The 27,426-nt window shown below is 44.4% G+C and overlaps 1 protein-coding gene across 1 annotated transcript; it reads left to right on the plus strand.

Moving 5' to 3' along the window:
- On the plus strand, positions 1-25,124 carry nudt14 (nudix (nucleoside diphosphate linked moiety X)-type motif 14). The gene is made up of 5 exons (XM_062467544.1): positions 1-149; positions 11,577-11,620; positions 15,540-15,604; positions 16,854-17,145; positions 20,196-25,124. The coding sequence occupies exons 1-5, from the start codon at positions 69-71 to the stop codon at positions 20,443-20,445; spliced, it is 732 nt and encodes a 243-aa protein (XP_062323528.1). The 5' UTR covers positions 1-68; the 3' UTR covers positions 20,446-25,124.
- Positions 25,125-27,426: the final 2,302 nt, after the last annotated feature.

The raw sequence follows: 27,426 nt of genomic DNA on the forward strand, positions 1-27,426 counted from the left end.
ACGACCTGCGGTTGTGCGATCTGTACTGTACGGTGACACCGGTGGGCACTTTCTTTGCAGTCCGAAAGATGGAGCAGATAAACAATATTGAGGTTGGGCCATGCACCAACTCCAATTATCTGAAACCATTCAGGGTGCATTATAATCAGGTGAGTGCTTACTCGCTTTAACGTTCTGGACTGCGGACACATCACCATTCATTCCTGTACAGCTAGCTGGCTACCCAATGCTAGCCCAACCCCCCCATTAATTTACCATAGCTAGCTAGCCATTATTATGCGACCTTAAAGCCTTAATCTTCACAAAACGACACTGTATGTACTGAAGTGGCGTTAGTTCGACTTAGTCTGTGCACCTTGCATAGTAGGTACAGTCGATGGTAGCTATTTCCTTCATTACTTAACAAATTATGTTGCTAGCTATCTCTCTTCCTTTCAATCTTGTGTCGAGAGCATATAAGAATAGCTACCAAGCTGGCAAGCAAGCAAGCTAGCTATCTTACTGAACTGTGAAGCTAGGTTGCCTTAACTCAAGGACCACATGCTTTGCATTATGCTAGAAAGGTACAAGGCACCCCTTAGCTGGTCATGTTGTGGCGAGATCTAAATTGACAGCCTGACGTTAATAATATCCTAAGTTGGATGGTGGTCGACTTCCTGTCACTGTCAGCTCTAAGGCCATGTGATGTCAGGCCAAGGGGTGTGTAAAACAGACAGGCTGGCTAAACAAGCATAGGAGTTTCCCGACGCTACCAGTGTACAGCCGATGCGTTTTATTGGTACGCATGCTGGACCTGTGTTCTCTGCTCGCATGCTAATCAGATGACTCAGTTGTCGAATTTTAAGTAAAGAACCTCTGCTAATGATAGACTAACACACAGTGTGGGCCTCCGGTGTTTTCTCCTCTTAAAATACTGGTTGATTTCATCAAACGTGCTATATAAATTGGCTCCATAGTCTTGGAGAATAATTCCTCAGCCGTATGACTTTTCACCAGTTCGGCAAGGTACCTTATACAAGGTTATCAGACTATTGTTGTTTCAAAGGGAAACTGGTTGTTATAAGACAAAAAATGTACTGTGAACTATTGAGAGCAATGCCAAGGTCAACCATGAACAACGCCTCTCACCATCTTTCCTCTTGAATTTTGTTTTTAGGTTTCTATGCAATAGTTTCCTTTTTTCCTCCTGTGAACATGGCCAAGGGCAAGCTACTCTGTGCTATGGATAGAGAGCATGTGTAGTTTAATGCTTGCTGTGACAATAGTTCTTCCTCATGAAGTTCTGACGTAGGCTACTTGATCAGTGCCTATTGGCTCTCACACCTAAAACACCAGAGGAACCAACATTTGAGCTTAGTTGGTTTGTGCGCTTGCTCGGTCATGGGCCAGCAACTACTGTCTAACGAGAGTGACCACTCCAGCATGTTGCTTTATCTTGTTGTTTTTTCAGCATGTTGTTTGTCTCTAGATGTCAGGGTCATTGTGTTTCACTTGTATGTCCACTGTTTGGCTCTAAAACTTAATAGGATTTATCATCCATCATAGAATTATCACTCAGTCTTTATACATTAATGTCTAGTCAGGCTATTCCTTTGAAGGTGAAATGGTTTGTGTTGCATACAAATTATTTATTTGTGCTTTATTAACTCATAGTCATTGTCAAGAATAGCGCAGGGACAGTTCACTGTTTGTACGGGACTACAAGGACTAAAGAGAGGAGAGAGACACATTTGGTGGTCTGAATTATTCATCCAACCAGTGAAAAAGCATCACAATTGGCAATGGGGCTCATTCCCCCCCCCCCCCCCCCTGTCCTTGCTGCGTGAGCACTGCAGTGTTGTCTGTGCCATGCACACATTCTGCTGCTGCCATGAGGGGCAGGAGGCACCCATCCCATCCAGGCAAGCAGCTTCACATATCTGCCCCACGACAGACTTAACGAGTGGACGGTCGAGTTCTAGTCTTTTGAGCCGAACCAAACTTTCTCCCAAATCCCACGCGGGGCTTGTGTGATCCAACCCGCGTAGGCACACGGCCACTCGCGGAGCAGCGCTGTAGTGCGGCACAGCGTAAACGGTCATGCCCCTTGTGATGGCATGGAGGCTTCTGGGTCCCCAGTGATTTTTTTTGTTGTCTTTTTTTTAATTTTTATCCCCGCTTGAGAAGTCTTTTCGGTAGCAGACGCAGCTCCGCAGAACTGAGTCACAACGCACTACCACCCACTCTTGTCCCTATTGGCACTGCATGTGAGAAGCCCCCGCTGCACGCACGCACACACACACAAATTGACACTGACACCTGTAGCCCACCATATACCTATTCTCATGTTCTCCATTTCCATCTATTTGTTAGGGAGCCAGAAACTTCTTTTCCTCATGCCCAAATGCGGAACGAGGTTTGGGATGACTTTCTTCTTTTTTTTTTTTTTTGCAACCCACCCCCGTTCCCCATAGAGATGAACTTGTGTGAAAAGATGTAGCGTGTCAGGATTTCCCAAATGTGTCGCAGTGAGGAAACATGGCAAAGTTGAGCAGATGCTGGGATGTAAGATGACTTGCATTTCCTCGTCATGGGCCCACATCCGGTGACTGCTTGGCTATTTCTGGTTGTTGGGGGGTCAGGACACATGCAGCCTAATTTGCTTCAAGTTTGCCATTTCCCTCGGCTGATGTGTCTGCTATTGTGCCAAAAGTCCTTGAAAATGTAGCCTAATTTTGTCAGAAAGCTCTGACACAAACTCTATTGTAGGCCTTTAAATGGTTAAATGTATCAAGACATTGATTGACGTGTCATGAAACCTGTTAAGTTCAATGTTCTGAATATTTGAACATTAAATTCTGATGAGTGATATCAGGCCCTCCACTTTTGTTTCTCTCAGCATTATGGTTGGTTATGTTACTCAATAAAGAAGTATCCTTATCCCCATGTCTTATAAATTCACCATGTTTGAGGATAGAATAGTCTAGAATCTATGCTTTTGTCAGCCCCATTATTTCTTCTCTGCTTTTGTTGTTGAACAAAGTGTTGAAGTGAAAAGCATATTATAAAATGACGCCTGATTATTTGAACGAGACCTATAATTTCCACTGTCAAGGAGTTTCTCTTTGGGATATTAATAGTGAATGTTAAGCAAGTATGAAGCTTGACAAAGAGAAAACGCCTCAACAGCTTGACAGTAGAAGTCTTGAAGTCTTCCTTGGCTAAATGGAGGCTATATTCTTCCTGAACGTAAGGCCAGTTGCAGAGTTGACTGAAATAGAGACACAGACTGTCATTCTGAGACGAGACACGTGCTCTGCTTCACACACACATTTGGAGGCAGGTCCATGGCACCAAGCACAGGTGTGTCTTTTTGGACGTCTGAATGAATTAGGCAAACCTGGTATAAAGAAATGGGCCACAAGCTCAGATTATTAGGGTGGGTGAGTATGTGTGTGTCGCACATTGACAAGACCGTGTGTGTATAGGGCTTGTGGACAAAGGCAGTACACGTTGCAGGGGGTGTAAAGGAAGAGCAGATGAAGACAGATTTCGGAGGGGGCAGACAAGGTATGCGCCGGGGTTAGGAGGCCATGGGAAAAAGCCACCCCCCCCCCCTCCCACCCACCCCCCGGCCCACTCCCACCCTCCTGCAACCAGGCCCCACCGAGCAAGCTGTAAAGGACTCCCAAGGAAATGGGATTTCTTTGGCCGTAGGGAGGCAGATGTGGCGGGCGGAGGGGGCCAGGAGGCAACGGTGAATGGTCCAAGGCTCTGATGAGCAACATAAAGGTGCGAGCAGCCTGCCTGTGAGCGCTTCCCATGAACACTGACCCCTCCCCCCCCCCCGCCCTCCTATTCTTTCTCTCCCCTTGCAGTTAAAACAATGAGGGTAGGGGGTGAGGAGGAAGGGGGGTTGTGGTGTGGTGGAGAGCTTCATCTCTAGTCCTGTTGTCCGGCCTATTGACCAAAGCTCTCAGTAGCGTGCCACAGAAAGTGAGCCTTGTTAAGTTAGTCCAAGGAGGTCCTCTTACGGACAGGTGGTCAGCGGGGATGGCAGTGACCTCTGACCCTGATGTGCTCGCGCTTGCCACTTACGCGACGCTCCTTGGGGGCCTTATCAGCTGAAGGCTTTTAGAAGTGTTGAATGCTGTTGTATTGCCTGTTATTTAGGTGGTTGTTATACCATGTTAGTGCTTTATGTGGCACAAAGGTGCTGAGAAATGAAAGTCCATTCATGACGTGTCTTTTGTCGTTCATCAGAAGGTACAAATCTCCAGGCAGTTATCTATTTCACACTTTCTTTTTTCTTTTCATTACTGGTATCCCACCAGTCTGTTCTGTAAAATGTGCACTTTGACCTCAGGCAGGTTCAACCAGCCAAGGAGCAGCCCCATTTCACACAAGTGCGCCAAAAATACACCTCTCACACTTTCCCAGCGTGAGACGTTGCCTAGATGACTTGTCACTCACACCCCGATGTGACACGCGTGCATGCGACCGCGTCCTCCTCTGTATGCACGCAGGACGGGAGAGGCAGTGCAGGAACACATCGTTTGTTTCCCAGCTCTGTCAGTCAGTGGGGGGGGGGGGGGGAACAGACTTATGCACTCTCAGAAGCCTGTTTCATGAAGGCTTGCCTACAGAAACGCATACATTTACTACCTTGAACACATTGTAAACACACATCCTCTCTAGGCGGATCCCGCCTCCTACTGCAACAGCCCTGTGGAGCCGTAGTTCTGTCAAAGGACGCTTCTTTTTTTTCTAGAACCACCGTTTGGGAACATTGTTTCGCGTCCTGTGGATCACTTTCCTGCGAGTCGTGATTGTTGTACTGGACAATGGCGCCAAAGCCATAGAAAATACGTAATAAATCATGTACATGGCCTCAAACACAAAAAGTACAGTTCCCCCTCATTTTGCTTTCCACTTCTGCTGTCCTGTGTCAACGTTTCTGAAGCACACATCCTAGTCCTAGCCCACATCCTAGTCCTAGCCCACATCCTAGTCCTAGCCCACATCCTAGTCCTAGTCCACATCCTAGTCCTAGTCCACATCCTAGTCCTAGTCCACATCCTAGCCCACATCCTAGTCCTAGCCCACATCCTAGTACTAGCCCACATCCTTTTTCCCCTGATAATGTGCGTTAGCTCGCTTCCCCGTGCTTCGAGCCGAATCCAGCGTTAAAAACGCTTGAACGTATCGCTTTGTTCTAAAGTCCAGTAAACGTGAGACTTAAAAAAAATAAAAAAGGTTTTCCTCTCATCCCAAAGTATCCATCAAGCAGCATTGAGCCCCCCCCCCTGCGGAGTGGGTAATTCAACGTGACCCTGGAGGGGCTGTAGGCTAGTTGGCGGTGAAGAGCTGGGATGCCGAGACTGCGGTCCCTGGAGGAGATCAGAGGCGGCCTCACGGGGCAGCTCATCCCTGAGGCTACCACACTATAGGGGATATGGTGGGGCTGTTTGGACCGCTACACCTGAGAAGAGAGGTGCCGCGGGGGTCGGCTTGAAGGGGGGGGCAAGATGGGTGGTGTGTGTGTGTGTGTTGGGTCAGGGGGAGCGAGGGGGGGAGGGGGAAAAGACAGATGGAAGACAAAGAGGAGACCACCGAAGACTCCCCTCTTGTTTCTCATCCCTTTCATCCTCTCTCGGTCTTCTGCAGTGTGTGTTGAGGTGGGGAAGGAAGGGGAGGGGGGGGGGGGACAGAAACGCCACAAAGACTTTCCAAGCTGTGTCTTAGCCCCAGCGTCCCTGACCCTAACCATTGCACTCATTCAAGTGGGAGGAAAAAGGGTGGTTAGGGAATCGGGCTAGTAATCAGAAGGTTGCTAGTTCGATTCCCGGCTATGCCAACCAAATGATGTTGTGTCCTTGGGCAAGGCACTTCACCCTACTTGCTTCGGGGGGAATGTCCCTGTACTTACTGTAAGTCGGTCTGGATAAGAGCGTCTGCTAAATGACTAAATGTAAATGTAAATTCAAAGAAACACAGAATCCATTTTGTTGGGGGCAGAACTCGATCGGTGTAACGTCTATGTGTCTCCCGCGTGACGTAGAAACGTTCTCTCCCGCCATCCCTCAACGCACCGTTAAGGACCGGTCACAACTCTCGCCTCGATGACGGTTCGTGGCTCTTCCCGTCACAGAGCAGGTGACCTCTTTCAGACCGCCGCCATGCATACTTGGGAGCTTGCACCAGCCATAGAAAACAAACAGTTTAATTGTTTGCATTCAGCGACCCAGCAAGGTAATACTATGCCGAGGTGAATTGCTCGCCCAATTACCGCGGTGACATGGATTCTTTGTCCGTGCCTCTTGAAAGGACTGGTGGCAAGATTAGGATCAGGATTCAACCATTAGGCTACCTCTGGTGGTATAGCTTCGTCATCACCACGCCGACCAATGGTGAGGGGTGTCGTTACGGCGGTGGAGAGCAGCAATGAAAGAGCTTGAATGGGGAAGTGAATGAAGCCCCGGCTCAGGGCTTGTCTGTGTGTGTAAGACTCACAGCACGCGCCACACAGCTCAGCGACGACCGCTGGAAGGCCGACTCATCAGTCTCGGGACGGCAAATCACACAGTGGACTGAGCTCATTGTTGGTCGGCGGTAATCTCGGGGCCTCGGTTCTTGCGTCAGGATCGCTGTGGTGACCCCGAGCCCCTTGGGTTTGAGACGGTCTTATCAGGTCCTTAAAAACCCCCACAATTATGCCTGCAGGCATTATGCCTTTTGTCCGTACAGTCATGTCTCCCTTCCTAGATTGCCAAAAAAAGTGTGACGCTACTACTTACCTGTAAATCTTTGGACCCTTTTCAGAAAACAAAGTATTGTAATAGAACTGGCGCACAACAGGAAGACGGGTCTTTTAGAGGTGTACCGCACATCCTGTCTGGTGTTTTTCATTAGTTGTCCAACTTTGTCCTGGACACACTTTCACATAATGACAAAACAAGACAACCTCTCCCCCCCCCCCCCCCCCCCCCCCACACACACACACACACACTCGCTAATATGAATAGCTTAGCCAACACATGAATGGTGTGAGGGGCGTTCGGCACGTGATGCACCCTCTTTTGCTCGCAAGGATGCCGGTGAGAAGGGAGACTTTAATCTCTGGGAAATTGAACAGCACATGGCGGGAATTAAAAGGCCGCCATTGTACAACAGCAGCATGACGGCCAATTTAATTTTTCAGCAGCTGCCGGGGTTGCTGTGTTAGAAGAAGGGGTGGGTGGGGGGGGGGGGGGAGGATGCTAATTAGACTTTAAGCACCTAAAATGAACAAGAAGCCCCCCCCCCCATTCAGCACACCACCAATACACACATCCTTCAGTAGCCTACTTCACGAGAGGCTCTCTTCATTGCGCCCAAAGCCGGAGGGACCGCGTTCATTTCAAAGGTCCGGCAAGCTTCCTCTTTTCTCTCCCCTGTAATCTCGATCTTAATCCATGTCGCGAGTGATTCACAAGGGGGTCTTCTGGGGGATATCCACTCTGCCCACACCAAGTAGCCTCCACTAATGACAGATTTGGTTGGGGGGGGGGGCTCTCCAACGATTTGTGAGAACATGGTACCAGAGGAGGAGGAGTCACAGTGAGTATGTCCAAATGGGACTTATTGGAGTCCCATTTGAGACGGAATGTTTCCACAGAATATGAGGTCTTGATTTACACTAGGCCAGTTTTAAGAATTCTGTATGTGAAAGTAGGGAATGTAGAATGTTGGTGATGCAGGCTTGCCGGGCATAACGTTTTGCAAATATGCCGGGAAAGTTTAAGATGAACCAGGAGGAATCGGATGAATCGGATTCGATGACATTTTCACATTTGCAGTACATACAAACATCCGGCGCAGGAAGCCATAGCCCATTTCCCCAGAACGTTATTGGCATGGATGGTCTTTGTTCGCCGTCTGCCTTTTAGCCTGGTGAGTACACCACTTTTGTTAAGAGGGCTTTGCTTTGGATGGCTAAAACCCGCTCCCTCCCTGTGTGCTCCAGACATAAGCATGAGCAAGCGACCCCATGGACCAGGCCTGTTGGTCTTGGAGCCAGCACAAGTCTTTTTCACGTTCGATCCGACTCCATTCGGCCTTTCAAAGAGCCTCATTGTGTCACCGATGCCTTGCTCTTTGATCCCCCCCCCCCCCTTCCCGCCCCCCTTCCTCCCACCAATGCCCCAAGCACCTAACACCACCTCCTGGGGGACAGCTAGGCCCGGCAGCAGAGGAGCCCTTCTATAGCACCACAGCCCACTCCCCTCTGGAAGATCGCCAGCTGCCCCCCCCCCCCCCCCCAACAGAGAAGCGCTGACAGAACAGACAAAAGAGTCCGAAGGAAGTGGAGTGGCACGTGGCCAGTTCCAAAGGACTCCGAAGTGTGTGCTTGTATACTGTCTGAAGTGTGTACTTGTGTACTGTCTGGAATGTGTACTTGTGTACTGTCTGAAATGTGTACTTGTGTACTGTCTGAAATGTGTACTTGTGTACTGTCTGGAATGTGTACTTGTGTACTGTCTGGAAAGTGTACTTGTGTACTGTCTGGAATGTGTACTTGTGTACTGTCTGGAAAGTGTACTTGTGTACTGTCTGGAAAGTGTGCTGTCTTGGCTTGGTTGATAGTCTCATCGTTGGGTTGGTGGGCAGTTCCTGATTCCAACCTTTGCTAACCTCCTTTGTTCTGCTTTAATGCTTCCTTACTGTAAAAAGTTCACTTTTTCATAACAATTGGGGATAGATTCCAAAAAGGACTACATTGTTAGCTTTTTGAGTTGAATAGATCAGGTATAGGGGTTAAACCGTAAAACTTGCTTTTTCTTCCAGGAATCCCAGAGACTATAAGCAACATTGTGTCCAAACCCAAATGAAAAATGTAATGCAAATAAAAGTCCCACTGGCCTAGCCTACTTGTCTCATTGTACCTGTAAAAACCTGCTTGTGGTAGTAAATCGCCACCAAGCCCCGCGTTTGCACGCGAAGTGAATCAAACCTTCAGCGCTCGAGTTGTGTTTCGTTGAGCTTGCTTCCATGGAAAAGTGAGAGAGGGTGTGTGGGTGACTTGACCAGACAAGAATGAACGCGAGCGTCATGTCAGGTACTCTTTCTGATTGTTGGCACGGCAAGATATTGTTTCAGTAATTAGAACCCAAAGTTCTAGACCTCAAGTCTACACCACGCGCCGCCAGACTCTTCCAACATGCCCCATCCCCGGGGGGAGTGTGTTACTTTCATCACTTTTTTTATTGCATTTTTCACAGACTAAAGGGCAGGGTGTCATCTGTGACCCTGGTTCTCCAAAACAAATGTGCCTGTACAGCTAGTGGTCGTCATTGACTACCGGAGGGTTTCAATAGTCACTTTTCTCTGTTCCGTATCCACCACTCATACCCCAGATACCTGATTAGGGGTGGGAATCTTTTGATACCTCACGACTCGATTCAAATTGATTCTTGGGGTCACGATTGGGGTCATTGTTATTAAACGATTTGTGAATCAATATGAATCCTTAGAAGACTGAATCGCGATTCAAATGCGAATAGATGTTTTCCCCCGACCCCTATTTTTATTTTTTTATTATTGGACTCGTTCTGACACACACACACACACACACACACACACACACACAAACACTCACAAAATCACATTTCGAAAACTACTATAGGAAGTAGAATACTACTCACAAATTGGTAGACATTTCTCAAAGTGCACAGTCTGCACACTTGTCAGACACTGGTTTTGCTCTTTTACTTTTAAATTGCTTTAATTCATGATTTAATCATCTGGGCTTGGCTAATGTCTTCAGGTGGGTGAAGGGGGGATGCCGACATGGTCACTGAGGTTGCCCAGTTTCAGTGTACCTTAACGTTTTTTCCCCCCAGTTTGTGTATTATTTGACGGTCAGTCGGTTTTGTTTGTCTTCAGCCATTTGTTTGCTCTCTACGATGACCCTTTGACATGCCTCTTGGCGGCACTGAGCACAACTCCCGCCACACTTTGGAGTCAAAAGACGCAGACCAAATGACCTGAAAGCAAACATGACCCGTGTGGCCTCGCCGGCCGTGCCTTGGTTGCTCTGGCTATATGCAAGCTCACTCTCCGTGCTCTAATTTTACACCTAAGCTTGGGGTTAATGACGCATAGAGGCCATTATGCTAGCTTCACTTCTTATTAACCAATCAAACCCTTTTATGCGGATGACCAGGACCTGTCTGGTCATGATAATGTTGTTTTGCTCTAAGGTCGGAGATGCATTTCGGACATTTGAAGGCTTCCTCGTTTGGCTCAATGAGCAGCTTGGTGATCCCTGTCTCTTGTCTCTGTCGGGAGTTTGATGCACATTGCGCTGTGATTACCTAATGACTAAACCATTCCAATCAACTAGCCTCACTGTTAGTTAGCTGTCATGCATGTAGGGGAATAGTGAAGCCATTTGCTTGATCGTTTTCTGAAGGAATGGTGTTGGCCAGTCAATGTTAATGGTCCTTAAATGTTTTTACCTATATGGTGGCTTGAGGATGAGCTTACTACACAACAATCTAAAATAGATGTTAGTTACGTAAAATGATGGTAAATTAGGGCACCTGTGTCTACACCTTTACTTATAGTAACATTTTAATGAAAAAATATTTGTATTTATGGTGTAAAAGGTACTTCATTTGCATCTGACCCATAGTACTAAGCAATGTGAAATAGATGTTAGGTAAAAAGTTGATAACATGAACTACGGCATTTATGATTCCAATCATTGAAAACTGTAAAGCAAAATCACAGGGATTTAGTATAGTTGGAACAATTGTTAGTGAATCTGGATTAATTCTTGTGGATTATTTCGATTCAAACCTGCTTGACTGCGAACTCATGCAAAATGTGATTTACTAAGCTTGTCAGCTTATGCGTACGCCATCCATTGGCAATGTGCCTATACTTGGATTTAAACAAATAGTCAAATCTTCTGTAAATTGTACCAGATTACAAATAATAATTCTGACTGTTTTACTAATGGCAGGTGAAGTGATATCAGAAATCTACAGTAATGTTTTAGGCCCCCTCTGTACCACAGTGTCATCCTTATCGAAATTGTCACAAGAGGCATCATTTCTTACTTAAGCATCTCCTCTCACTATCAGTTCATCATGTGTGAGTGCCGAGCTCCGAAGAGTTAGCCAAAATGGTGCACAGTAGCCCTGGGGTAAAGTGCCTGTTCTTTTACGTCTTGTAAAAACTCTGTGACAGAGAAAGTTTCAACTTAACTTTGAATGTCGAGATGGAGATGACTTAGCATTTAGCCTTCTAGCAGTATACCAGGAATTGTAGAGGAATACAAACCTGACCCAAGTCAGTATTGACTTGAGGAAAAGATCTGCTCAATTATGATCCGTCTGGGACTCAAGTACTTTGCAATCTTGGAATGTTTTGTAGTCGATTTTCTTTATTACATTACCTTTCCTGAAGTAAAATGTCTTTGTACTTAACGGACCACACCAAAATCCGGTTCTTACTAACTTGTGGCCAGCCCCCAAAAATGAAATGACCCATGTGGATCAAAATAAATTTTACTCATCTAAGATTTGTTTGTGTTTCATTTTCTTTGACAGAATGGGACAAAGAAATCATGGGACTTCATGCGGACCCATGACAGGTAAGAACTACAAAAACATTTAAAGTCTGTTAATATCAACTTGAACCATCCTATCTTATGTGTGAAATGGTCACAACTGACATCACCCAGAAGGAATATAGAGTTCAGCGAAATGATGTCAGTTTTTTCTGCCTGACTGCCATCAAATACTCTCCCTTTTTGAAGATATCCACCAAAAATGGTCAGAAGAAAGTTTGAACTCAGGAAAATGTTACGTTTGTTGTTACTGCTTTATTTATCGTATGCAGCCGACTTTGTTGTGTCCTATGACTAAAGGTATGTATGTATGTATGTATTTATAGGTTGAATGAGTGGATATTGGCAGCACATGGGGACGGTGTAAGAGAAATATTACACCTTTGTGTGAAAGCTCATCGTTTACTTCCTACCTGTCGTTAAGGGAGTGGTAACATTGTGCCCTTGGGTATGTTTTGGGTCATTTGAAACCTCTCTTCCTCCTTCCTCAACCGATAATATAAGTAATTTATTTGACTGGGAAAGTATGGTGTGACAGAGTAAAGAACACATTTTTTTTTTAACTGTGCTTCCCTGCCCAAATAAACTCACAAGGGAGCCTCCAAAATCGTCCATTTGAGACCATTCGAACTCCCAAGTTTCCTCCAAGTGACTCTCTAGACGTTTTGTACTACAGATGATACGAGGAACTTTGCGTCTTAATTAGAATTCAAGGTTTAGCTTCATCTTAAGGACTTGGTTCCCATAATGATGCTTTTGTTAAAGGGTGTGTGTCAACATGTAGCCCTCAGCGGAACATTTTTATGGGGAACAGTGTATGGGATTCTTACTCAAAGTGCCTTGCAAGTAGGGATGTGATATCAAGTTTGAAGATCTCGGGTGCAGCTTTCAAAGCTCCTCTTTGTTTGAAAATGAGAGTTTGAGCTGTTGTCTAGTGAATGGAGAATCGTCGGATGGTCAAATGGAGGTGCACATCATTTGTTTCATACATGTAGTCTTGTATAATATTGCCTCCCTTGGTATTATGTACTAGAATATACCGGTACATGTAATAGGGATAGATCACTGCACTCATAAACTATTCGAATATGCCTCAACGAGCATTTGCTTGAAGTGGTCTAATGTTAATAATGTGACGGCCTCCCCATCCCTTATGGTGTGTGTGTGTGTGTGTGTGTGTACAGTACACCCAGCAACTTGCCTTTGTCTGGAATGAATGGACAGGATAAGCACAATTTAATCACATGGTTTGTATCTGCCAGCCATAGAGACACATTCTGGTTCTAAAAACGATTTTTCTGGCATGCAGCCCTTCAATTGGCTTTACAATGGACTTAATCATGACAAACATTTTAGGCCTAAACTATCACAATTGTTTAATTGTATAGTCTACAGCTGTAGACTTTTTTATTGGTGCATGCATACCTCTTATCATAAACTTGAGGCCTTGTAAGTATCGAGTCGAGCAAGTTTGCATTGCACAAATGTGCCAACTGAAATGCGCGTGACCCTGCATTTACAGGCTCTACAGTGGCAGTGTTATGTTAGCGCATGTGTTTAATGGAGTGCTGGCGAAAGAGCATGTGTTTATTGCTGTGAGTGTTTGTGTGTGTGTGTGTGTTTTAAATGGGTTTGGGGGGGGGGAGGGGTTGAAAGGTAAAGCCATTAAAAGCAGCATCTGTTAAGGTCATTAGTTGTACCAGGGTAGTCCTGCTGCGGCCCCCCTTTGTGACGCTCTGTCCTCTCTCTCACCATGGGTCCCTGGGAAGGAGAGGATAAGAGGGCCACCGAGAATGGTAGGTGTCGTTTGGGAGGGTAACTGGGGGAGCAGAGGTAGTGCAGCATTGTGGAGAATGTACTTTGGTCCCGCTGCTATAGACAAACAGTCAGCATCTCGTTGTGTTCACAAGCGCTTTCCTTCCGCACATACAGTGTATACAGCAGGCTGTATTGATTGAGTTAGATATCAATTTGCATACGTCCACGTAAAGTGTGCTTTGTCCTCTGCCGCCCATATCGAGGGGTTTCTGGTGACATAGCCTTGACTCAGGAAGTATATAATCACTTATCAATCTGGCTGGCTGTCTGGCTTTCTTTCATCTCAACATAGGAAAAAACAATTCCTCCTCATTCAACAAACGAGTAACATACCGTTTATCCTGTCCTTGTATTACCAGGCAAACGTATGAAACATACTTAACAAGCTCCATTCATTGCACCTACTGTGGAAAACTGGTGCTGGAGCTGCATCCATCCCCTGCCGGTTGACCGGAAGCGCCTCGGAGAGAGGTCTTCAAGCTTAACGGCGCGTGAAACGTCCAGAGCGCCCGTTTAGCCGCCCTTCGGTTTAACCATTAGCGCTGGGTTTTTGGGGATGTTTTTTTTTTTTTTTTTTTCTTAGAGGGAAGTGAGGGAATTGGTATGGAACAACGGTACAAGCCCGGGCCTGCCTCAGCTGAGACGCTTCCAGGCCACAGGCTGCTTTGTCCCACTTGGACCCTGCACTGGTCTGGGCTGTGCCTGCACTGGTCAAACTGGGCAGGCACTAGATAATCAGTCTCCTCTTCACAGTACTATGTCGTTCACTGTTTGAGTTTGTGGAAGATCCTGGGCTTAGATAATGTTCAGTTGTACGGTACAACTGGTGCTGGTGAAATATCTGTTTTGGAAATCAAACAGATTAGGGACTACACTCATCATTACTCATTATTCTCATCATCAGTTCGACAGAGTGCAGTCCCTAATCATGTTTGGTGATTAAAACAATTTCAAACAGTGTATGTTTCAAACGTCAGTATTGGACATGGACTGTGTAATGGTCAATACAGTTTTCCATCGCTTTCAATTGTCACTGAACCACATTGAGGCCAGATTGTCATGTGAACCCGCCACAGTTTCAAAGACATTCGTGCTTTTATTTGAACAGTCCAGCCGCACAACAGCAAAAGCAATGGGGGATGTGCAAGAAGGTTGCTGAATGTGCTGGAAAACCATCAGCGTAGCAAATGACTTTGCTAAATTCGTAATTTTATGGTTGCAATACGCTACAAATCCACATGATGAGGGTATAACTGACTTCCTTTTCCTGACAAATAATGAAGGGAGGAAGGGAGGTGTGGAGAAGGGATGGAGTGTTGAGAACCGGCGGGGGGTTTCCATAGATGGCCATTCCCAGACAAATGGCCTGAAATGGAACGGGGACTTTTCAATCAGGGGCTGAAACGCCACTAAGGAGTAATGATGTCTGAAGATAAAAGACGTGGAGGTTGTGTGCGCGTGTGTTTGTGTGTGTGTCATTGTTTTACCTTGCGAGACAAGACGGCGTCATCACCAAGTGCCCGCAGTATGTTCATGCACATGTCGATATCGATGATTCATACGAGTTGTCTGTGGTGCCAGTGTGCTTTCGGAGTGGACCGGGCTCCACTAGAATCTCCTGCTGGTCTCTCTCTTGCCATGGGAAAGACTGGGCCGGGCTTCCTGCCTACAGACACATCCGCTTTCCCAACACGGACGTCTCCACCGGCGACGAAAAAAATCACACAGTCGCAAACCGTCAACATATAGCGATCCCTTTCTTTCTCACACACGTGTGCGTGCACACACTCTCATGTACTCAAACATTTACCTATACGATACCGGACCCAATAGTTGAAGTACAATCAAATATCAAGGATAGACAGTCTGGTGGCTAGTCCTGCTCAATGGGCTTTTGAGTGACCCTGTTCTCATTGACCCAACTGTTTTGAGGCTTGTGACATTATTGCAAAGGGAATCCTTACCCTATTGTGAATGATTGTGCCTTACAGAAAATGATGACCATGACATATGGCTGCCACTGTCTGACTGTGACCCTTATGTCTCTCTTCCTTGAGTAATAATTAATGAATTCATCTCAACCCCACACCTCTCTCTCTTTCCCCCTCTTTCTCCTTCTCCCCAGTGTGTCAGTGCTGATCTTCAACACCACCTCGCACTGCTTCGTACTGGTCAAGCAGTTTCGCCCTGGTAATATCTCTTTGCTCCCTTTCCTACACTCAGTAACATGTCATTCGCTTTGTGAGGCCAATCCATATACGTGGGATCTGTAAAAAGAAAGAATATTTTTGAACCAATCTACAATCTACCACTTAAAATGTACATTCCCCTTGAATGGTAGTTCTGTGAGAATCATATTCCAGATCAGTTCTATAATGGACTCTTTATCCTCAATACAAGGTCTGTCCAAGAGAAACTGCTAACTTCTTTGCCAGCGCCTATGCATTTGATGTCATTGAATTTCACTTGAGCATGCCCGCTGCAACAATATGCCCCCTGCCACGCGGCGAACGATTTGCCCGGCATTTGCTGAAGCATATCTGAGGAGGAGAAATTACTCTCTCTTCCTGTTTCTTGCCCTTAGGGGCTTTGAAGACATTAGCCGTCTCGAGGAAGGCCTCTTATCCAGTTAGTTGGAAGTTATCCAACCAGCCCATCGTGAGGCCTGATGAGATTCTTCGTTGCAAAATCATGTCATGCACACACACCAGCATACTTCTGTACAATGTACGCATAAACAAATCTGCAGAAACAAGTAGGCATACAAAGTTAATTAGGTCCTTGTTTGTTTGACTCCCTCTCAGAAACAATGCTGCCTCGTTGTAGACTGCAGGCGCCCTCAACACAACTCTGACTAACCTCTTTTGTTAGCCGCAATGTCGCGAGGGACAGTGCGACACTGCAGTGCGCTGTACGGAAATTGCTAGAAGGCCATCCATTGAAAGTGACTTCCCCCCCCGCACTTCTCCCTCTTCTAAAGAAACAATGCATCAGAAGGGGCTAGCGCTGACCCTAAGGTATTGTGCTTTGTTCAAAGCACTCGCTGGCACACAATCAAAGTCCGCTTCATTTCTAACAGGCCCGTCACCTTATTTTATTACTGTTTCTAGATATCAAATGCTGCAGAAAAAGCCTTTGAAAACAGTGAGAGAGAGAGACGGGGTTCTTAATACCCCAAGTCATCTCCAGTGTCAGATTGTGTGATTTAATACGCCTCCAACGGATCCGCAACTTTTCTCGCCTTGGATTGAGAGCACGCTGTATGTCCCCTCCCCCCCCCCATTTCAATCTGTCATTCACAACTTCTCCCTCCTCTCAATCGCCTCACACGTCTCACACTCTTCTCCTTCCTTGCCACCTCCACCCCCCCCCCCCTCCCTCCCTTGCCCTCTCCCCATCCCCTGCCTCCCTCTTCCCCATCCCCTCCAACGACGGCCAGCGGTGTACATGTGCGAGTGGGAGCGGACCAAGCCCCAGCCCCCGGAGCCGGCCGAGGAGGGGGCCGCCGAGGGGGCCACCCCCGCGCCGCAGGCCGACGCCCCGGATGGAGACGCCCAGGAAGGGGAGACCCCCGGCCAGCCCCCGGCCTCGGCGGGGGTGACCTACGAGCTGTGCGCGGGCCTGGTGGACAAGCCCAACCTGTCCCTGGAGGAGATCGCCCGGCAGGAAGTGCTGGAGGAGTGCGGCTATGACGTGCCGGTCGCCAAACTGAGGAGGATCACCTCCTATAGGTATGCAAACAGGGCCGGGAAGGAGACGGGTGGGAACGTCACGTTTACTAACACTGGGATTCAAACCCAGAGGACTAACGGCAGGTGCACACAAGGCGTCGTATTGAAACCCACCCCATATCCGATAAATAGTGGATTGACCAGATTCTGGTTCGAGGGAAATCTGTTTTGAATGGGAGAATGGCCAGACCCATCTGCCAGAGCAAATAAACCATGAGGTGGCAGATTGGTCTGGTTCCCAGGCTAGAGTAATAGTGCTTCATTGTCCTCTTATCAGCCCTAAAGCTGTAGAGAAAGAGGCCTGCAAGTCACAAATCCCTCTGACACCTGCCGGGCTGTGTGGATCTGAGTAAAAACCTCCACTGACACAGACCCACACACCACACTAACACAATTACATTTATACACTGCCAAACCTAGTGGAAATACTATCAAATATTCAAGCATAGAAAGGTAGCACACACACACACACACAACCACACCCAGCTGCAACTCTGACTGTCTTCACATGCCCACTGTATTCTGCCGACCTCACGCCACCTGTCTATCAACCGCTGCTTGATGTCTGGGATAAACATAGCGGCAGGACTAAGTGCACCCTTTACAAATCAGGTCCAATCCTCCCCAAAACTAGCTGTGCAAGATCGACAATGCTTTGACCCAAAAGGACCCCATTCACCCCAGCTCTACTTTACCCTGGAACACCCTCCTTTTGAAACACCCTCCTTTTGAAACACCCTCCTTTTGAAACACCCTCCTTTTGAAACACCCTCCTTTTGAACTCACATTGAGACGAGTCTAAACTCTTTGCCCTGTTTCTTTTAGTGCAGGCAGGGCCTTCTTTTTAGTTCGCACAGGCGCAAGGGTCCTTCAGGTGAGGATCTGTGCCATCAACGAGAAACAGCCTCTCATATAATGCGCTCCCACTTTTACAGCTCTCTGAAAGTCTCCCGTGATTGACATTGACATTACATCTTATTCATTTGTCAGACATTTTCATTTAACCCTTGTGCTGCCTTCGGGTCACGTGACCCAAAGGTTCACAACGACCCATCGTTGTGTTGCGACAACTTTACCCAATACAAAACAAATAAAAGCATTTTCTTTTAACCTTCGCGATGTGGGGGGTCTGAGACAGCCCAACAGTTAAAATAAAATGCTTCACTTTGTTTTTGTATGCGGTAAAGTTGTCGCAATACGACGGTGGGTCACAATGATTGAAGGGTCACAATGACCCGAAGATAACACATGGGTTAAAGCAATGCACACATTGTGTGTGTACTGTGGGAAGCACAGTAGAAGTGCATAGTAGTTCGGTGGTGATGAAGGACAAGGAATTGATTGTTTCCATCGCGTTTGCGTGGGGAATTGTCTGCATTTTCCTGCTTGCTCGTAACCACAAGGACTACCTTGATGGCGTGTTGCAGGCACAGCAGTAGCTCAGCAACAAGTCATCGGCAAAGGTGTTCTTTTACACATTTCCATCCATTCCTACAGGTGACGAATGTTTTGTTTATTTCGCTTTATGTTTTTCTGTTGCTGCTACGATTGTTTTGTTTGCAGAAGCACACACGGTGAAATAGTGTCGATGTTCCTCCTCACTTTGACATGTAATTGATATTAATGAAAGAATACGTTTTTAGTCTGTTTGTAATAAATGATGAATGCATATGGAGTGCATGCATGTATAGGAGCTGTAGAGTACCAAGGAAATGTGATAAATAACCATACACATCATTCATTACAAAACAAATGATCTTTGGTCACAGAAAAACGTTTGTTTTTAAGGTAGCAAAAATGGAAGAAACATTGCATTTCAAGAGATCCAGTCAAAGTTTCTTACAATAAACTGGCAAACTACAGAAATAATCGACACATTATGACTTTTTTTCCCTGAAGAACCAAGAAATATATATCCTCCAAAGAGGGTTAATGATGGCTGTGCATCTAGAATATGCTAGTTATGAAGAATAACAAAGTGGACAAATATCACATAACAATAATCATCAACAATATCCAGTAGCCAAGACACTGACGTTCTCCTCCAAATATGCTTCCGAATTGACTCGGAATCTCCGCTAGCTAAGTCGATGATGTGTCTATCCATTTTGTTGTGTGTGGGCTGCTCCCATTAAAGGATCCTCTTAACCCACATGACCCCTATGAGAGGTGAGCCCAGTGGAAGCATTGCGAGTGATGAAGCGCCTGCTATCTCTGCTACAATGCAAGCATCTATGGGCCTCGTTCGTTTCCAGGACACACATTACTCAGGCCCTGATATTAGGGCTCTGTGCTGTCAGCGGATGTGTGGCCCCCTCAGGGGTGGCAGGACGCTGTCTGGGGTTTTTCTGGGAACACATTCAGAGTCTGTCTTTGAGTTTTGGAATGAATCAAGCAACGTGCTGAATATGGGTGTAATTGGAATAGAACCCAGTTATGCCTAAACAAGGAGAAGGTACTACACTGTCCATGACTATGTTGAATCTCCTTGAGACAAATGTTTACCGATGGGGTACGTCTCATTGTGTTGACAATGAAAACGGGTAGGTATCCAGTTCTACCCTGTATTATTCCGAGCCTGAATAACCTGAACAGGTCTCATTTGACCAAGATTGCTTCAGCAAATAATAGTCCGCCCTAAAGGGAATGTACGTGTGATCCTGTTGTGGTGGATAGCCCACATGAGGACCCCCATGACAGATACCCCCCACTACACTCCCCCTAGATCTCCCTCATGCACAGTGTGTGGCGGCTGTGTCAAAACACCATCCACAGGTAGCTAGACCCCCCCCCCACACACACACACACACACTATAAGACTGTACTATTTAAAAGGTATTTGACTTTCTGGATGCCATAAAACAAGTGATTTCAGCATTTAAATGACTCGACATTTTTATGATATTTGGAGCATTTTAGTGATGATGCCAGCTGACTACTGCAGAAGTACAATTCGATCAGAATGGGCCGTAGCAATGGGCCGTAGCGGCTATTTTTGGTGACAGAATGGCATTGATCGTGGACCCCCCCTGTGTACCCCCCACTCGCAGGTCGGGCGTCGGCGTGATGGGAGCCAAGCAGACCATGTTCTACGCCGAGGTGTCGGACGACAACCGCGTGGGCGAGGGCGGAGGCGAGCCGCAGGAGGGCGAGCTCATCGAGGTGGTGACGGTGCCTCTGCACGAGGCCATGACTTTTGCATATGACGAGAGCATCCCCAAGACCATGGGCGTCATCTTTAGCTTCATCTGGTTCCACAACAACATGTCGCCCAAGTACAAAATCTCCACCAACGTTTAACCAACATTTCACTGTCCCACCACTCACCTCCCCCATAAGCAACATCCCCTGACCCTTAGCCTCCCACCACACCTGGGTTGAAATAGTATTCAGCAGTATATTATCGTGCAATATTGTTTTCAGGTGCGCTTGATTTGTCCTACCCATGTCCCTTGGCTGGGCAGAGTTAGGTATTTTGGGCTGTATTACATGCATTCCGTTGTGGCCATTGTGCCAGGCAAGATAAATCCAGAGTGACTTGAATGAATGAATTCAATACTATTTCGACCCATATCTTCCCTCAGTTTCCGTTCCCTCATTGCCTTTGCTGGCTTTACGAAGGCCATTTTGTCGAGTTACCAACTGTGTTCTTTTTGGGCTTGTCCCATTCCTCTTCTTTTATGTGTGGTCTTATAGTAACTACTTTCCTCTATACATTTGCCATATACTGATGAACAGCAGAACTTATTTTACAATTCTTAATTGTATTAAAAAAACAAACAAAAAAATCCGTCTTACGATTAAGTCACTCCCAATGGGTACGATCTCACAAAGATGGCTACTTAATAACAGCTTGATTTGGCTCCATTTGTCTGCCATGAAATAGTCCATGATCCAGGAATGCAAAAACGTTGCTTCGTCAAAGCAGGGCCTACTTAATGATTGCCAATGATGAGTTCAGGTCAGTTAAACATGCCTCAACCACTTCCTCTATGATCCACAGCCTTGCAGCAATACCTAGCAGAACTTGGCAGCCACCTCGCTGGTTTGATCATGTTTTAATGCCCCTAGGACAGTTGTTCGTAGAACCAGACGTTACACCCTTCTGCAGGAATATCACCTACCTCGTCCCTTTCAGTGCAATATATCTGTTCATGACCCAGGAGTATTCACAATGGGGATCACAATGTGTCAGGAACTTTTGCCGATGCTACTTTGGAAGATTTCCAAAACAGATATTTCACTGCATCCTCAAGTTGTTTCTGATCTTCATATGAAGTCAATCCAGACACTGCAGTTTGAATCTGCATCTCAAGGCTCCTGGAATGTCCCGATTTCTAATAACTGCAACCCTCTAACCCTAACCCTAATATCAATCGCGACAATTATTCAGATGATTAAGGTGAAATGTAGATTGACAACACTTTCGATTTACAACCGAAAGTGTCGGCACTTGTAAGTGCCAAACAGAATTCTGCAGAATGCTGAATATTTGAATGGCTGTTAGCTTGAGAACTACCCAACAGATATGTGTAATATTTTGTTTTTGGCGGGGTATTTACTGTGAGTCAACATGCCAAAGGGCATTGATTGTGACATGGCTAGTATTACTGATATTACTGCTTACCAGATTTTGGAAGTGCTGGAGCTGTTTGTTGTAACTGAACCATTAAAAGTGAGAGAAGGCACTGTGACAAGGTCACAATCCCTGCTTCATATCATGTCTTAAAAAGTCTCCTTCCCTCCTTATGAAAAAGGCAAGCCCCTATAGGTTGCCATAAAACAGAACAAAATTGTTTTGGGAAACTAAAAACCTTGCTTGTGTAATATCTGGGGAATTTCTGAATCCACTTGGCCTAGCTTCCTGAAACGGCACCCAGAGCCCCTAGTGCTGGTTGAGAATTCCCTTCTCTTTCTTTTTTCTTCACTTGAGCCGGATAAAGGTGTAGAGTTTTTGTTGATACCAGCACCGTCTCCCTGGTTAGGATGGGCATAGCTCTTAAACTGCGACATGTTGAGATTTCTTTTCCCCCCATCAAGTAAAGCCTTTCCTTTGGCTATTTATGCGATATTAAGAGTAAATGGAGATAAATTCTTGCTTATGCTCCATGATGTCAGGCTCAATGAAGTCCTCCCAAAACTTTTCATTGAGCCTGGATAGAAGAGCCATAATCTATCTATGTATGCATATATCTATTTTTTTTGAGTATGCTGCATTCAGAAGTAGGCCTATACAAGGCCTAAAGGTCCTTTTTTAAATTAAGTATTACATTTGAAATCAATGTAATAAAATAAATAATTGCGATACATATATAAATATATAGAGATTTTTTGTTAAATGATCTGTACACTGTATAATGGCTTAAACTTACAAAATAACCCATCTATAATAGGTATTGGAATAAGTGTTCGATAGTTTGGGGCAGAGGAAGTTCACAAAAGCACTTGCTAACATCTCAGGTCCAAATGTTTTTTCCTCCTTGATTAGGTGTAATTCAGGAATTAATCCCACATATCTTAAAATTCACAATACTACATTACTGGCTGACCATTTATGCGAGTTCATCTCTTTTATGTGGACTGTATTTCATGACAACATAATTTGTTAATGACCAAAACATGATGAAAAAGGCAGGTTGCAACAAACGGAATGCATCACTGAACACTCCGATTTTTAGCTAATTGCTTTCTAATTTCTACTAGAAAATGTATTAACTGGACTGTTTTTTTAACCACAAACAAGTGTGATGCAAACTATCGTAAGTCAATTTATTAGCTAATATGCAAACCTTTAATAACCATTGGATCGATTAATCTGTATTGATAAATAGCCCGCCAGACAAAGATCTGTTATAGTTGGTCACCTTTATTCCTCAGAGATCTATAAATAATACATCACATGACGCAGATGGGGATTTACTACTTGAGCAAAGTTTGATTTTATTTTCGGTGTATTTGGAGCCTGAAACATCTCATGCCAGGCATACACCATGGTGTCAACATTTCATAATACTGTTTTTAATTCTCTTTTCTCATTTTGGCTATAGATATTAAAACTATGACGATGCCGTGGTCCAGAGAGAAAGTATTAAACTGAAGTTTTCCTACTCAAACTGTAGAGGAGACCAAATCTCAGCATTCTTTTTGGACTGTTGCATCTGTAAATGTTATCCTATGAGCACAGAGTTCTCCTTGGAGTCTCTCTCCCTCCTTTTCAAATCATTCCTTAATCAAATAGGATTGCATGGTTTCAACCTGATGGCTTAAAGTTTTTAAACTCATACCCTTAAAAAAACAGAGGACCCATGCTATCATGCTAATTGAGTGTTAAGTCACCTTGTAGTCTTTCGATGAAAATAAGCTTGATGCAAACTAGTTTTGATGCCAAAACATCCATCGACCCATATTAAGGCAGCAAGCTGCCTTTGTTAGGGATTCAGTCCAACATTTCTTTTATTTAAATTCATCAACACATTGATCATGAAGCATTAAGATGGGGTGTAGTTTTTAAAGGTAAAAACACGTATCAGGGAACTATTAGCATCTTAACCTTCGTTTCCCCATAAAACTAAACCCTGAAAACCCCAATCTTAACCAGATGTGTCCTCTGCCTTTGTTCCTGCGACAATCTTTTATTTGATGTATGTCTGCCAAAATTTAATCCAGAAAAATTTTGGAGGGTAGGTTTACTGACAGTCCATATCCCTGCTGCGACAATTGTTCAATTGAGAACTCCACCGAGTGCTGTTCTGTTGGTGCTCACCTGTTTTACCTATGACAAGGTTGGTATTAATAGTGATATCAATGTTTCTACAGACCAATAGCCCAAGTTTACATGGCAGTACATTGGTACGCAATGATGTCACAAGGTGTAAAATCTTTCCATAGACCCAGCAAATAAGCCATGCTGTAAAAAGCCACAATCTCAAACTTTCATCGGTCAAAAGCAAGCCGATTGAAAGTCCAGTATTGTGCCATTAAATCAAATCTGTAAGCCATCCTGTCTTTTTGCGAAGACTGCAAAATGCTGAGGCAGGCTTGCTGTGTCATTCTTGCCTATGCTGGATACTACCGTAACACCATGCGACATTTCTACCTCCATTACTTGGGCGAGTCGACAGAGATTAGTCACCTCACCTTGGAGCATACAGTACAGCAGGTAGTACTTGGTACAACACCAACATTTGCGTGCTTTGGCTCAACCTTTTGAGGACAAACATATCAAATTTCCAACTAAATATCGGAAATAGTAGACATGTCCGTTTTTGGTGGAGTTCTCTTGTCGATAAAATACACTATACTTCTCCCTGTCTATATGTGATGCATACCACTTTTTGTACTATGTGTACTCTCTGTATTTAAATAGTTGCCACTACAACTATGTGTGGGATTTTTTTTTTTTACAAGGGTAGGTTTCTGAGTATGGATTGTAGGTCAATGAAAACTGAGATCCAGACAGAAACCCTCAATTTGTTTTTAACAGTACATAAACAGTTTAAAATGCTGCTTGCACAGTTTTGAAAAATGTGTATTTTCAATGATGATAATGAAGTCTGTCATGAAAATAGCAGTTGCTTCTATGTTTTTAAGAAAGGGTTTTACATTGTATGAAACCTGATAGATTTTTGTTTCTGTTCAAGTCTTATTGCGAAGCAACTTTTTCACTTGTGATTTTTTATGTGTCTTACACTGAATACGTGTTACTTTGAAAGAGTTATCTGAGAAATAAGCATTGAGGTGTCAGAATTGTTTCTGCTTAGTTTGAAGTGAATATTCATTGTGGTCAGTGTTGTTAAGTAATACTTAAGTTTTATATTTTTTAACTTGTTTCATATATTCTTTTCAATATTTCACAATTTGTAAACATTATGGCACTTGGTGCAAATATATATATTTAAATAGGACATTTTGCATGTGCACTAACTGTTTCATTGAATTGCATTATGTGTAAATAAATGAGGTTTGATGCCTGAAATCACCCCTTTGTCTGAAAGTCCTCTGATTGCTCTTACTAATGGGACTTGAGTATTAAAGTGGCCTGCCGTAATATAATTTTTTTTTATAATAAAAAAACATATAAAGAACTATAATCATCTTTGGAGGTGGACTCAAAGGCTTTGGTAGGCTGCTTTGTGAACAAATGCGATTCTTGTCTTTTGCCCATTTTGTCTATACATTGACCGGGAATTGCAATTGCACATCGGGTTTATTAAATATTTCCACTACAATATAGGCACAATTGGAAGGAAACATTAACAGTTTAATATTGCATATCATCTTGTAATCTTATACTGAATCTTGAATTTATTGTTGAGTAGAATCACATAGAAACTATAGATTTTAAACAGTTTCTTTTAAACAGAATTTGCACTGACATAACTAATTAAGCAATACTGTATAGAGCCATGTGCATTTGTGTGTAGTAGTTCTATGCCTCCGTTAGTGGCCAAATAAATGTATGGCTGATCTATTAATTGATTGTCCAACCAAACACTTATCAAGTAGTTTTGAGCTTTAACTGGGTTTGATTAGCATCTTCTGTCATTCAAAACTATTCAAACAGACACATACATTAAACACACTACTACTAAAATGATGAATTTGGTACATACATCAGATTGACTCATGTTATGAGTGTATTCATCATACAACTTGGCACAAGAAAAGATATCTAATAGCCAGTTTACTGTTGAGGATGTACAGGCATGTTTATTTGATCTCCCTTCCCACTTACATTATTCTAGCATTTTTCCATTCTCCCCTCTATCAACCAGCCATCTCCTCTTCCCTTCACACAAAAGGTGGCAACGTTTTGCGTGGTTTGCCTTCATCTAAGCAAAGGGTTAATTTGTCAATTGCTCCTCCTCGCCCACTGTCTCCTTTTTTTCCCCTCTGGTCGCTCATATGTCCAAGCAAAAGGCTTTGAGACAAGTGGGGTTGCTATGGAAATATTTGTGTTAGTCTTCTTTAAAAGGTGGATTAGTAATCATTAGACAAAGTTGTGAAGGGAGACGTTAGTGTGAATTTGAGGAATGGGAGTAGGAGGTACAATTATAAGTATTAGCTAACCAAGTGCAACCACTCTGACCTCTCCATGGCAACCGCACACCACAATGCCTAACTACTAATGGGATGTTTTGAGAAAAAGGTGTATTCGCTTAGGGGATAGTTATATGTTGGTATCATCCTCCCTGGCCCTTTCAAGTGGACCCTTGTTATCAAGATTTATTGGTCACGCTTTATTTTGAGTTACCCTATTGTCCATAGACACTAAACAGTAACATATAAACAATCATCATCTGCAACGCTGTTGCACATCAGAACTGATGATCTGTAGTTACTTATGGGCATTGCAAGGTCAATCAAGGTCATTTAATTTATATTCAACAGTCAACCTCATTCTAGCATGATTTAGCACATTTCACCCCTGGTTCCCAAGGCTGTATGGCTGATCTCACTTTCTGTATTGGAAGCTGAAAGTGCACCAGCCCGACAGGCTGAAGCTTAGTTTACTAATAATGAGACGCATCATTTCCCTTTCATTCCACAAACAAAAGTCTGAACATTTCCAAGAAATGCGTGTCTGTCACTAGTCTTTACCCATAGGGCATAACAGTGATCCAGGATAAGACCAAACCGGATGAGTGTTTAGAGATAGGGCAGCACCTCATCTTCATGCAAAGAATCACATGAGAGATTCCGTGTCTTTGTCCGCATGACTGTGATGCAGATAGACTTTGAGTGACTGAAAAATGGGGAACAAAGTCCAGCCACCTATCTATATCCAACACGCATTCTGTGTGTGTTTGGTTTTACTTTGGAGAAAGGTAGTAGAATGTTCTTTTATCAATACAGTGTGCCTTCAAAACTCTGAGTCTTGCATAGCTGGGCAGTTTTATCAACTGTATCTATAATGGATAAATATGGACACTATAGAGTACTTCCTACCTATACAGTTAAAGTACTGGACATATTCATTCATCAATTTCTTTAATACATAGGAACAAGGATTATTCTGAGCAGTAGCCAGTAAATTAACTTTAAATGGCCAGCAAGCAATGAACCATTTCCCTTGAGCCTGTTTCATCTGACAATAATGCACACTGTTCATATTTTACCCTTCAGACATGTTTAAAAAAAAAAATTATGAACGATTACCTGACTATCCATTACTTTAGACACCATGTCACCATAAACTCAGAGTAAGCCTGACCTACTAGGGAAACACTAACGGCAACCTGCAAAGGTCAGTGTTGCATTGTTATGCTGAAAGATATCAAC

Source organism: Osmerus eperlanus, chromosome 8, assembly GCF_963692335.1.
Source record: "Osmerus eperlanus chromosome 8, fOsmEpe2.1, whole genome shotgun sequence".
NCBI lineage: Eukaryota > Metazoa > Chordata > Actinopteri > Osmeriformes > Osmeridae > Osmerus > Osmerus eperlanus.

Coding starts and splice junctions, on each gene's coding strand:
- nudt14 (XM_062467544.1), top strand. CDS start 69: ATGGAGCAGATAAACAATATTGAGGTTGGGCCATGCACCAACTCCAAT. Junction 150..11,576: donor TCAGGGTGCATTATAATCAG/GTGAGTGCTTAC, acceptor TTTCTTTGACAG/AATGGGACAAAGAAATCATG. Junction 15,605..16,853: donor GGTCAAGCAGTTTCGCCCTG/GTAATATCTCTT, acceptor AACGACGGCCAG/CGGTGTACATGTGCGAGTGG.